The sequence below is a fragment of the Amblyraja radiata genome, chromosome 16 (assembly GCF_010909765.2).
Source record: "Amblyraja radiata isolate CabotCenter1 chromosome 16, sAmbRad1.1.pri, whole genome shotgun sequence".
Taxonomy (NCBI): domain Eukaryota; kingdom Metazoa; phylum Chordata; class Chondrichthyes; order Rajiformes; family Rajidae; genus Amblyraja; species Amblyraja radiata.
Window position 1 is genome coordinate 12,518,144 of NC_045971.1, and position 13,720 is coordinate 12,531,863.

At 44.9% G+C, this 13,720-nt stretch overlaps 1 protein-coding gene across 3 annotated transcripts in view; it reads left to right on the forward strand.

Moving 5' to 3' along the window:
- The first annotated feature begins 2,619 nt into the window (after window positions 1-2,619).
- The window catches only part of gosr2 (golgi SNAP receptor complex member 2), a 47,955-nt gene continuing 36,854 nt past the window's right edge, over window positions 2,620-13,720 (forward strand). Inside the window, exons 1-2 of one of the 3 annotated variants that reach the window (XM_033035106.1) lie at window positions 2,620-2,937; window positions 12,774-12,838. In XM_033035106.1, coding sequence (XP_032890997.1) covers window positions 2,909-2,937; window positions 12,774-12,838 — 94 coding nt within the window. In that variant the 5' untranslated portion in view covers window positions 2,620-2,908. The remainder of the gene's footprint in view (window positions 2,938-12,773; window positions 12,839-13,720) is intronic. The other 2 variants (XM_033035103.1, XM_033035104.1) reach the window with 2 other exon arrangements.

Consider the following 13,720-nt stretch of genomic DNA (forward strand, 5'->3'; position numbering starts at 1 on the left):
CCCGTTGATGGGGGTGTGCGTGCCGAGACTTCCTGAAGTCTACAATGAGCTCCTTGGTCTTCTTGGAGTTAAGGGCCAGGTTGTTGTCAGCGTACCATGCTGCTAGGAGCTGGACCTCCTCCCTATAGGCCGACTCATCGTTGTTGCTGATGAGGCCAATCACCGTTGTATCATCTGCATACTTGATGATGGTGTTAGTACCATGTACAGATGTGCAGTCGTAGGTGAAGAGGGAGTAGAGGAGGGGGCTCAGCACACAGCCCTGTGGAACACCGGTGTTCAGGGTGAGGGTTGAAGAGGTGTGCTTGTCTAACCTAACAGACTGGGGTCTGTTGGTTAGAAAGTCCAGTATCCAGTTGCAGAGGGAGGGGTCGATGCCCAGGTTACCGAGTTTGGTGATCAGTTTAGAGGGTATAATGGTGTTGAATGCTGAGCTGTAATCGATGAACAGCATTCTTACGTAAGTGTCTCTGTTGTCGAGGTGGGAGAGGGTGGAGTGAAGTGCCGTTGAGATGGCATCCTCCGTACTCCTGTTCTTGCGGTAGGCAAACTGATAGGGATCCAATGTGGGGGGTAGGCAGCCTTTGAGGTGTGCCAGGACCAGCCTCTCGAAGCACTTGGTGATGATGGGGGTAAGTGCAACTGGGTCGTTGAGGCTCGACGCAGTGGAGTGTTTTGGCACCGGCACGATGGAGGTGGTTTTAAGGTACGTGGGGACAACTGCTTGGGCAAGTGACAGGTTGAAGATGTCAGTCCAGACGTCTGTCAGCTGCGCAGCACAGGCCCTGAGGACGCGCCGGGGATGCCGTCAGGGCCAGCAGCCTTACGTGCATTAGTCCTACTCAGTGCCACGTACACGTCGTAGGGGGTGACTCCCTCCACTTCCTCTCTAGTTCCCTAGTCTTCGGGACAAGCAGTGGCTGGGCTTCGTGGCTTCACTCTACCTGGTTCCACAGCAGGTGGGTCAGGCCCGCTGTCGGGGAATCTCTGCTGCTCGCCAGGACCCTTCTGCCGCATGCAACAATCAGTTCCTCCATTTTTGTTGACATTGAGTAAGAGTTAGTTGTTGCGGCACCACTCGACTAGAAGTTCCACTCTCTCTTGTACGCTGACTCATCATGACCTGTGATTCAGCCAACAACAGTGGCGTCAACGGCAAATTTGCAGATGGCATTGGAGCTGTGCTTAGCCACACAAACATGGGTATAAAGAGAGTAAAGCCGCGGGCTTGGCTCACTGCTTTAAGGTACACCTGTGTTAATCAGTCAGTGAGGAGGCGACGTTATTATTCCACACTGATTGAGGTCTGCTGATGAGGAATACAAGTATCCAGTTGCAAAAGCAGGTACAATGACCCAGGTGTTGGATCTTGGTGATGAGTTTGGAGGGGATGATTGCGTTGAATGTTGAGCTTTAGTCGGTGACAGCACCCTGGCATATGTGTTCCTGGTATCCAAGTGGTCAAGAGCAGAATAGAGAGCCAGTGAGATGACATCTGCTGTTGACCCGTTGCGGCGAGAGGCAAATTTAAGCTGGTCATTTTTGAGGGAGGATGGATATAATCTGTGCCAACACTTCATTACGAGGAATGTAAGTGCTACAGGACCGTGGTCATTGAGGCAGATTTTGTGTCTATAATAGGAACACATACTCCAGGCTGCCTGGGCCCAATGTTTTGCATGGATTCTCTTGAAAGATGTTCTGATGTTGGCCTCAGAACATGAGATCATGGGACCGTGTGAGACTGCGGGGGCTCCAGAAGGTGTATGATCCTTGTCTCTTATACGATCCTTGTCCCTTATGCGATCCTTGACCCTTATGCAACATGTTATTGTTTTATTTTCAAGCTCCAGCACCTTTCTGTCCACTGTCAGAGTGAGGCCCAATGTAAATTGACGGAACAACACCTCATATTCCGTTCGTGTAGCTTACAACACAGTGGCATGAATTGGATTGCTCAAACTTTAAGTAAGCCTTACTTTCTCTCTGATTAGCTTCACTGTCCTGGTTGATCAGCTAATTTTGCTGATTGTATGCTTCGTTGTCACCATAAGTTAACAGCGATCCATTCTACATGAGCGGCACGGTTACCGTGAATAGAATCACCGCCTTACAGCACCAGGTTCGATCCTGACCACGGGAGCTGTCTGTATGGAGTTTGTACGTTCTCCCTGTGACCTGCGTGGGTTTTTCTCCGGGATCTCCGGTTTCCCCTCGCAGACATACAGGCTTGTCGGTTAATTGGCTTTGTTTAATTGTAAATTGTCTCTGGTGTGTGTGTGGGATTGTCTGCTTTGATCTGTGGTTTTCACATTTTACCCATCCACATACCTCCAGTTTCCCTCTCCCCTGACTCTCAGACTGAAGAAGGGTCTCAATTCCTGAAAGGTCTCAATTCCTGAAAGGTCTCAATTCCTGAAAGGTCTCAATTCCTTCTCTCCAGAGATGCTGCCTGTCCCTCTGAGTCATTCCAGCATTTTGTGTCTATCTTCGATGTAAACTAGCATTGCAGTTCCTTCCTACACTTTACATATTCTGTTGTGCTGCTGCAAGTAATAATTACATTGTCCTATCTGCGACATATGACAATAAACCACTCTTGACCTGACTGATGTAACAGGCTCCACGTTGGCACTTGAGGAGCCTCTCGGTGGGGAGGGGGCGGGAGCAGGTGATAGACCGTGAAGCAGCCGCTGAAGTGGCTGGTAGAATACGGCTCATCTCCCCGCCGTTACAACTCCGGGGAAGGGGGCGCCGAAGTGGAATAGTTAGCGAGAATTCAAAACTCAAATCAAACGGGCGCAGTTAGAATTATAAAGGTGTAGAGCGCGCGGGTTGTTTGCGGCGGGTGCTGACGTGTTGCAGCGTGAGGCCTAGTCCCGGGCCGGAGCCGCGGCCTCCGCTCGCCATGGAGACGCTCTATCACCAGACCAACAAGTAAGTGGCGGCCGCTGCCAGGGGAGGGGTGTGTGGGTGTGGGTGTGCTGGACGGGTCCGCTCGCTGCCCGGGGACGGCTGGACAGGCTGCATTTTTCCGGAGCCCGTCCATTCACTCTCCGGAGCTCGGCGATCTCGACCCCGGGGCCCGGCGCTCTCTACCCAAGTTTGCTGCCCCGGTGCTCGGCGGGCGGACAGCATTCACTCCCCGGGCCCGGCGGTGTCTACCTGGGCGCGCTGTCCAGGACCTGGCAGACTCTGCCCGGGCTTCCCAGAGTTATACAACATGAAAACAGGCCCCTCGGCCCATCTGGTCCATGCCGGCTCAGTTCTGGGCTGGGCCCACTTGGTTCATATCGCTGTAAACACTTCCCAATCTCAGCCTCTCCCTATCTCTCAAGCCCACAAGTCCCGGTACTCTCCTGGTTGGAGAGTCCTCTCAGCCCTGCCACAGATGGGAGCACGTAAACTGGTTGCACTAAACAATACTTGCAAGGCTGTAGGTCTGTAACCAATTCGAAATCTTGTAAGCACAGAACTGATGGGCAGAATGACTCAATTCTCCAGATTCAATGATATTGGGGCATTGTGTTATACAGTATGGAAACAGGCTCTTTGATTCAACTGGTCCAAGGTGACAAAGGTGCTTACCTGGTGGAGAAACTCAGCGGGTGAGGCAGCATCTATGGAGCGAAAGAATAGGTGACCTTTCTAGTCAAGACCCTTCTTCAGACGAAGGGTCTTCAGTTCTTCTGAAGAAGGGTCTCGACCTGAAACGTCACCTATTCCTTCGCTCCATAGATGCTGCCTCACCCGCTGAGTTTCTCCAGCATTTGGGAGCGGAGTTGGATACATGGGAGGTGGTCTGTGAGGGGAGGATGCGCCTCAAACTGCTGAGCATCCTGGACAATACAGCTCATCCCCTCCATGACACACTGATCAACCTGAGGTAGACAAAAATGCTGGAGAAACTCAGTGGGCGAGGGGAATCAACCAGAGGAGTACCTTCAGCAACAGACTGGTTCCAACAAAATGCAGGACAGAACACCACAGGAGATCCTTCTTCCCTGTGGCTATCAAACTGTACAAATCTTCCCCACCTTCTGTCATGGGGTAGACTGAGACTGACTCTCCTTCCCCCCCAATCTTTGCACATCCCACTCATCACTTTAATTTAATGTTTCATGCATGTTGTGTTTTTACGACTGTTGGCAGATCAATTTCCCACCTGAGATAAATAAAGTTCTATTGTATCGGGTCACCTCTCAGCCTCCTACTTTTCAGAAAGAAAATGTTGCAACCTATCAATCCTTTTCTTACAATTCAAGCCCTCAAGTCCCAGTAACATCCTTGTGACTATTTTCTGCACCCTTTCCAGCTTAATGGCGTCCTTCCTGCAGCTGCCGAACAAAATTGTGCAGAGTATTGCAAGTGCAGTCTCAGCACAACTTATACAGTTGCAATTAATGTGACATTCCAACTCCTGGACTCTGTGCCCTGAGTGATGAAGGCAAGTGTGCCAAATACTTTCTTCACCACTCTGTCTACTTGTGTCTCCACATCAAGGTGTTATGTACCTGTACTCCTTGGTCTCTCTGTACTACAATAATTTCCAGGTCCATTACATCTACTGTGTAAGTCCTGCCCTGGTTATGTTTACCTGTGTGCAGCAAGTTTCATTTGACCAAGTTAAATTCTTTGACCAACTTCACCAGCTGATTTAGATCCTATCGTATATTAGATAACCATCGTCACTAGCCATTATACCTCAATTTTGGTGTCGTCATCAAATTTACTAATCCTGTTAACTTTGCCATCCAGATCATTAATATAGGTGGCAGTGGGCCCAGCACTGTTCCCTGCAGCAGGCCACAAGTGACAGGCACCCAGTACCACTTCCTGACTACTACCACTAAGGCAATTTTGTATCCTATTGGATACAATTAGCTCACCCTGGGTCTCTTGTGATCTGATCTTTGGGACTGGCCCACCATGTGGTGCTTTGTCAAAGGCTTTGCAAAAGTACATTTCTGGGCTCTGCAATATTTTGTTAAGGGATACATGTTCCCAAAGGTTAAGTGAGAGAGTACAAATTGTGTCTCTTGGGTTACTACCTGTACCAACTTGTTTGGTCAGTGTTTGCTCGCAAAGGCACCCTCAATATGTGAGATTGTTGTGTTCTTTCTATTCAAATTTTTATAAAAGTTCATCTTTTTAGGGTGGTGCAGTAGTGTAGATGGTAAAGTTGCTGCCTCTCAGTGCCAGAGATCTGGTTTGATCCTGACCTCGGGTTAAGTCTGTATGGAGTTTACATGTTCTTCCTGTGGTTACGTGGGTTTCCTCTGGGTGCTCCAGTTTCCTTTCACATCCCAAAGACGTGCTGTTTTGTTGGTTAATTGGCCTCTGTAAATTGCCCATCTCCTGAGTGGATGCAAAAGTAAGTTTAACATATAACTAGTATGAATAGGTATGAAGGATGCTGCTTTAAACCAAAGATAGATATAAAAAGCTGGAGTAACTCAGCGGGCCAGGCAGCATCTGTGGAGAAAAGGAATAAGTGACATTTCGGGTCGTGACCCTTCTTCAGACGAGATCATCTGCAGAACGGTCTAGACCCAAAACGTCACCTATTTGGAAAGTGGTGAAATCATTGGACAAAGTCAGCATGGATTTACGAAAGGTAAATCATGTCTGACGAATCTGATAGAATTTTTCGAGAATGTAACTAGTAGAGTGGATAGGGGAGAACCAGTGGATGTGTTGTATCTGGACTTTCAGAAGGCTTTCGACAAGGTCCCACATAAGAGATTAGTATACAAACTTAAAGCACATGGTATTGGGGGTTCAGTATTGATGTGGATAGAGAACTGGCTGGCAAACAGGAAGCAAAGAGTAGGAGTAAACGGGTCCTTTTCACAATGGCAGGCAGTGACTAGTGGGGTACCGCAAGGCTCAGTGCTAGGACCCCAGCTATTTACAATTTATATTAATGATCTGGATGAGGGAATTGAAGGCAACATCTCCAAGTTTGCGGATGACACTAAGCTGGGGGGCAGTGTTAGCTGTGAGGAGGATGCTATGAGACTGCAAGGTGACTTGGATAGGCTGGGTGAGTGGGCAAATGTTTGGCAGATGCAGTATAATGTAAATAAATGTGAGATTATCCACTTTGGTGGCAAAAACAGGAAAGCAGACTATTATCTAAATGGTGGTCGATTAGGAAAAGGGGAGATGCAGCGAGACCTGGGTGTCATGGTACACCAGTCATTGAAAGTAGGCATGCAGGTGCAGCAGGCAGTGAAGAAAGCGAATGGTATGTTAGCTTTCATAGCAAAAGGATTTGAGTATAGGAGCAGGGAGGTTCTACTGCAGTTGTACAGGGTCTTGGTGAGACCACACCTGGAGTATTGCGTACAGTTTTGGTCTCCAAATCTGAGGAAGGACATTATAGCCATAGAGGGAGTGCAGAGAAGGTTCACCAGACTGATTCCTGGGATGTCAGGACTTTCATATGAAGAAAGACTGGATAGACTTGGCTTATACTCGCTAGAATTTAGGAGATTGAGAGGGGATCTTATAGAAACGTACAAAATTCTTAAGGGGTTGGACAGGCTAGATGCAGGAAGATTGTTCCCGATGTTGGGGAAGTCCAGGACAAGGGGTCACAGCTTAAGGATAAGGGGGAAATCCTTTAGGACCGAGATGAGAAGAAACTTTTTCACACAGAGAGTGGTGAATCTCTGGAACTCTCTGCCACAGAGGGTAGTTGAGGCCAGTTCATTGGCTATATTTAAGAGGGAGTTAGATGTGGCCCTTGTGGCTAAAGGGATCAGGGGGTATGGAGAGAAGGCAGGTACGGGATACTGAGTTGGATGATCAGCCATGATCATATTGAATGGCGGTGCAGGCTCGAAGGGCCGAATGGCCTACTTCTGCACCTATTTTCTATGTATGTATTCCTTTTCTCCAGAGATGCTGCCTGACCCGTTGAGTCACTCCATCTTTTTGTATCTATCTTTGGTATGGATGGGTGATGGAGGGTCAGATTGGAGTCGGTGGGCCAAAGGGCTTAATTCCATGTTGTACCTTTCAATTAATGCAGTCAAACACGCTCTGTACTTTATTATTGCGAGTCTTTAAATTAGTTTTTGAACTGTTGCAGGTAACTTATACTGTGTTGTTAAAAAGGACAGCAGAATGGAGCTGTTGGTAGTGCTGCTGTCCCTGGGTTTGGTTCTGAATGCTGGCTCTGTCCATGTGGAGTTTGCATGTTTTCTCTGTGACAACATTAATTTAACCCACATACATTGGTTTCCTTCCATATCCCAAATTTGTCACAGTGGGCAGATCACTGTATATTACCGCCAGCTAGGAGAATTAGGATGGTTTTGATGGGCATGTGAGAGAAAATAGGTAGACGGACATAAGCATGTGAGTGGGATTGCTATGTGTGCTGCCGTTGACTGTGAGTCTCGTGGCCTCCGATGTTGTTAAAAAAATTAAAATAAATAATATATGAGAAATAGCTTCAGTATTTCAGTAAAATTATAGGAGCAGCAGCAGAAAGATTCACAAGAGTAACACTGAAGTCTGTTGGAATTTTGAAATGCAGACTTGAAACCGTAATCTTGTGTGAAAATTGAATGTTAACCATGAAATTGAGAGTACCTTAACTTATTGTACGTTAGATATTCATAGTTTTCTCCTCTGTATGTGCTGTAATAAAGTGAATTATTGCAGCCATTCAGTAGTTGGAGTAAGGATTCTTCCAGACTGCCCAAACACATTTTTAACAACTTTCTTTTTACTGCACCTAACGACTCTTGGACCAAATCTTTGATTTAGCTAATTATCATATTTGACATAAAATAATTGAGATTAAAACATGAAAAAGCCTAAAAGTGCTGCACAAGGTGTATATAGAGATTGTTTTCTCAGGCTACCCCTAGGCTAGTTTCTAAAAGGATAGTCATTCATGGTTGAGATGAGATGACATTTCTTCACCCAGAGTGTAGTGAATCTTAGAAAGTACTGCTCGGTTGCTGATTGCATTTGAGATGGAGGTCAATAGAATTTTAGATGTTAAAGAGTCAAGACATGGGGTTTGTGTAGGAAAATGGGGCTAACAAACTATTTTATTTTAAGGTAGAGCGATCATGAGGATCTGAATGTCCAACTTCTGCTTGTCATACAGGACACAGGGTCTTTGGCCCAACTTGCCCATACTGGCCAACATGTCCCAGGTTCACTAATCCCACCTGCCCGTGTTTGGCTCATATCCCTCCAAACCTGTCGTATCCACGTACCTGTCTTACTTTCTAAAACATTGGGATAGCCCCTGCCTCAACTACTGGCAGTTCGTTCCATACATCTACCACCCTTTGTGTGAAAAAGTTACCCCTCAGATTCCTATTAAGTTGATTTAAGTTCAAATTCTATTTGTCAATTACCTTCCACAGACTCCCCCCCCCCCGCATCAGTCTGAAGAAGGGTCCCGACCCGAAAAGTCACCTATTCCTTCGCTCCATAGATGCTGCCTCACCCGCTGAGTTTCTCCAGCTTTTTTGTCTACCACAGATCGTTTAACGGTAACCAATAGAAATGCTTCTGGAGCCCTATGTTGATTTTATCAACCAAGTCAGAACCAATAGAACTGGAGCCAAATTAATTCTCAATCTTGAAGGTCTACCCAACAATAAGAATTATTGTACAGCAATAAGGAAATTATCAGCTGATAAAATGAAACAAAAGTTCTAAAAGTGGGCATTCTTTCTTCATTGAATACTTTTACCCAAATCGCTGCAATGACTAGTCACTAGTGATTAGCGTAAGTTATTAATTCAACTCATACTTATTATATGGCACTGATGATTATATTTCATTGGGCATAATTTGGATCTTGCACTTTTGGAGCAAAAGGGTTTCCAAAAAGATTGATTCTGTTTAGAGTTGGCTGATTTACGTAGTAATTGTATTTTGTTTTTCTGAGGAAGTAGTCATTCCACATCAGAAGTAGTTGTTTCCAGTAGCTGGATGGTCGTGAACCAGAGAGCATGGATTTAAGGTGGTTAGCAAAAGAATCGGGGAGGAGACAAGGTTAAAAAAATGTACACACTGAGTTGCAATGTAGAATTATATGTCTAAAGCAGTTTTACTCGTAATTCTCAGATTTTTTTAATATTGAGGGATTCAAGGAATATGGGAGTTAGAGCAGGAAAGTGGCGTTGAAGTACAAGATCTTATCCATTGGCAGATCAGGCACGTGAACGGGCTGCCTACTCCTATTTCTTCTATATAACTGGTTTGGAGGAATAGGGTAACTGTGGATGAGGAGAATGGAATTAATTAGATAGCTCTGATAGTGCAGACATCTGGATGCTGGACTGAATCAACTCCTCATCTGTGTGATTCTCCAATGTAACTCAGTAAATTAGGTAGACACAAAATGCTGGAGTAACTCAGCGGGACAGGTAGCATCTCTGGATGGGAGGACCGGGTGACATTTCGGGTCGAGACTCTTCTTCAGAACCTGAAACATCGCCCATTCCTTCTATCCAGAGATGCTGCCAGTCCCGCTGAGTTACTTCAGCATTTTGTGTCTATCTTCGATATAAACCAGTATCTGCAGTTTCTTCCTATTCAGTAATTTAAGTTGTGGTTTGCTCTTTCTTTTAAAACAGCAGGAACTTTGTAATTGAAAAGTAAGAACCCGGAAGTGTAAAAGCAGTGGCAAGTTCAGGCCACCAAATCACAGATTAAAATTGGGAAAGTACTTTAAGCCTCATTCTGGGTGTTTTGAGTTGATTTGTTTATAATGTCCTATCTTTAAAACTACAAATTGGTTGTGACGCAGTTAATAATTTGGCAGCACTGCGTTTCCTCTGCGATCTCTGATGTTCAGCTTTCCCACCTGTTTCCATGTAGGAAAACCTAGAAATTCCAAATGGTGTCCATTAACAGGAAAGATGTATGTCAACAGCTGGAGGAAATGCATGGTTAGGTGAGGAACAGTTAAAGAAGGTTAACTGACCTGTCAGTCCTGGGTCGTGTGATTCCTTTTTATTTATTCTTTTCATTTTTTCCCTTCATGAAGGTCTTACTTGGACTTAATTTACCATTTCCCCACCTTGCCCATATTTCCGTATGGCATAGAATGGGGCACGTTAACTGCAGGACCTCTGATGTCTATCAAAGTAATCCCGGCAGCCCATTCCCCCACTTATTTCCCTGTAACTTATTTTCTCCTACAGGTCCATCTCCCCACAATTCTCCTGCTGCTTCATTAAGGGTAATCTACATTTGTCGAGTAACCCACCAACTCGTACATCTTAGGAAGAAACCTGAGCACTTGGAACCCATAAGACGAACGTCGCACCCCACACAAGGAAGACCTAAGATCAGGATTAGACTCGGGTCACTGGAGCTGCGCATTAGCAGCTTTACGAGCTATGTTGCCATCTGTACTGCATTATGCATTATAGTACTCTGCAGCAGGTGTACATTTATTTGACAATGGGTAACATCAAGATTGAGCATGGTCAGATCTTCATAGATATCCAGCAGGCAACTGTGGATGGAGAATGAAAAATACACTGAATTTATTTTACAGCACCCATGCACACCACCCATCTCACCCATTGCTGAGATCAAATAATGTTATAAATCATAAGTGGAGCTTGTGGTCAACGTGATCTGTTTGGCAAAACCTCTCTTCAGGTTAACTAATTGAGATATCATTGGATCTCAAATTTGATTAAAAAAGGCATTTTGTATCAAATCTTTAACTTTTTCATTGGTGCACAACTATATATATAACTTATCTCTTAAAAAAATTGTACATGTTTCTGTTTTTGGAAACAAATATATAATGATGCAAGGGGATCCTTGGACTAATATTGCAACTTTTTGGTTTGATTGGGGTATGAAGAGTGATTAGGATGATTGGGAATTTATTTGCTTGGGTTTAGAAGAATAAGAGGGAATGTCTTTGAATTGAAACATATAATCCTGGCTGGACCGGGCAGACTGGATGCAAGAAGGATGTTCCTGATGGTATGAAGTCCAGAACGAGGGACCGCTCTCTCAGGATGCAAGATAGGCGATTTTAGGACTAAGATGAAAGAGTGGAGAACCTGTGGATTCGACACGACAGTTTGGTTACTTCATTAACTCTATTCAAGAAGGCATTGGATATAGTACTCATGACCAAAGAGATCTCGAGATATGGGGAGAAAGCAGGAAGAGGGATCGGAATGTTTCCACTAGGGCGGCACAGTGGCGCAGCAGTAGCGTTGCCTTTCTGTGCCAGAAACCCGGGTTTGGTCATGATTCCAGGTGCTGTCAGTGCGGAGAATCCGCGTTCTCCCTGTGATTACGTGGGTTTTCTGGGTGCTCCAGTTTCCTCCCACATTCCAAAGTTGTGCAGATTTGTAGATTAATTGGCTTCTGTAAAATTGTCCCCAGTGTGTAGGATGTGAAACTGCGATATCATAGAACCAGTGTATGGGTGAATGTTGGACGGTGTGGGCAAAAGTGCCTGCTTCCACGCTGTATTCCTTAAATAAAATTACTGTCATATAATTCCAATATTTTGTACGTGTTTTTGCCGTAGTATTTGCAGCCTTGTCATAACAATCTTTGGTACTCTTCCAATGTTCCCATTCAGCACTATCACCTTCAGCAGCTTAACATGTTTTAATAAAAACCTGCATGAATGTGCATTGGCTGTGAAAAAAGAAATTTAACCCTGCAGTTTTGGCATTCGAAAGTACGCATATTTTATTCCCAAAACACTGGAACAATTTTACTAAATTGCTTTAAATCCATTTTCTCCAAGAGTAGTCTTGGAGAAAATCTCCAAAATCTAATTCCTTGCTTGTCCTTGAGGCAACATGTTTCCTTGTAGTTTAATTATGAAAGAAGGCATTTTTTTTGCAGCAGTATCTGTTTTGAGAGATTTAATTCCGTTTTTTAATTGCTTTCATTCTTCAAAATTGTTAATTATGCCAAGAAGTATAATTAAAAAGTATGGGCATTGAGCAAGGATGGAAGGAATTCTTACAAGCACATCTGCCCATAGAACTGGTGCTAGAAACCTGGTGCAGGTACAGATGGAGAGTCGAGTTGCATTGGTTAAAGGGCCTGTCCCACTTGACGATTTTTTTTTCTGCGACTGCCGGAGTCATATCAATGTCGCCAAAAGATTTTGAACATTTCAAAATCCAGCGGCGACAAAAAAAATGTTGCGACACTTGAAAAAACTGAACTTGTCACAGACATACAGAGCTCTTCGGCTTACTATGTCCACACCAATTTACCCATCAATACTAGTCCATTTGCCCACATTGGGTTGTATGCCGTGCCTATATAAGTGCATGTTTAAATACCTCTTAAACATCGTAGTATCTGATTAGTATTTGATTTGATTACTACCACTTGGGTTTTTTTATTGCAAGTTACTGACTGCATCTTCCTTTTCCTGTAACTGCCGCGGGCCCCATTTGACGGACCTTCTCGCTTTCCCCATTAATGTCTGTTTTCACAGAGGCTAAGATCTATATGGGTATAATTTATTCAGGAAGAATTAGAGATTCGTCACTGTTTCAGACCATTTCTTTTTTTTGCAGTGCACGTATCCCGTCTCCAACTATCTTTCTCACCAATTGTGCTGTGAAAACTGAACCACTCCTTTGGCTTTTGTCATGTTTTTTTCCCAGGGCTGATACGGAGTCCTTGTACAACACAGTGCAAAAAATAAGTCTTTCCTTTCACTGGCCTTGCCCAGATGTTTGTAGATAGATGCTAATCCACCCATTTCCTTTGCGTCTCCTCAACAGGCAGATCCATGAGGTGCAAACCCACATGGGGCGGCTGGAGAAGGTGGACGCACAGTCTGTTCACTGTGAGTATTCGTAATTAAGAGAAGTAAACAGAGTCTGCCTGGTGCCAAGTCAGGGGATGGGGAGTGGTGTGGGCATAAACCTTTGCCAAAAGAAATAATGATAATGTTTTCCTCCTGGTGGGGTTCCTTATTACGTTGCATTTTACGAGGTGACGCATCCAACAACAATAACTTGTATTTGAATAGCGCATTTAATGTACTGAAATTTTCCGAGGCGCCTCACAGGAGCGTAGTCAAATCTTGTTTGATAAAGAGCCACAAGGAGGTATTTGGCTAGATGTGTGGCAGAGTTTAAATGCCTTTAAGGAAGGAAAAGAGGTGCAAACATTTAGCAAACAAAATCTGTGCTTGGGATTTTGGGGGGGGGGGGGGGGGGGCAAATACGTTCAGCATTGATTGGGAGGCCAAATTGGAGGAACACAGGAAATTGTGGAGCTTGCTAATTGTGCAGCAGGGGGTCTAAATTGGATAATTTCGAATCAAATTAAGATTTAACATAATTGGGGATGATGAGTAAAATGTACAGCGAGTTAGGGCGAGTACAGCAGCATTCTGATATCAATTTCGTAATGAGCAGAATGAAGGTGTGGACTGTGTACCCTTGTTATAGTGGACCATATGGGGTGGGTGGGGGGGGGGGATGGTGTCCTTTATTGCTGATTGTCCGCTGTAGCCAAGTAAGGGATAACCATTGTATCAGTTGTAGAAACAGCCAAAGGCAGGTGCTGGTTAATACACAAAAGGACACAAAGTGTTGGGTAACTGAATGGGTCATGCAGCATCCCTGGAGAATAGGGATAGGTGACGTTTTGGGTTGAGATTCCTCTTCAGACTCTCAGTCTAGAACTGGGCCCGGAATCCAGGTGAGTTGATGATCCTGGC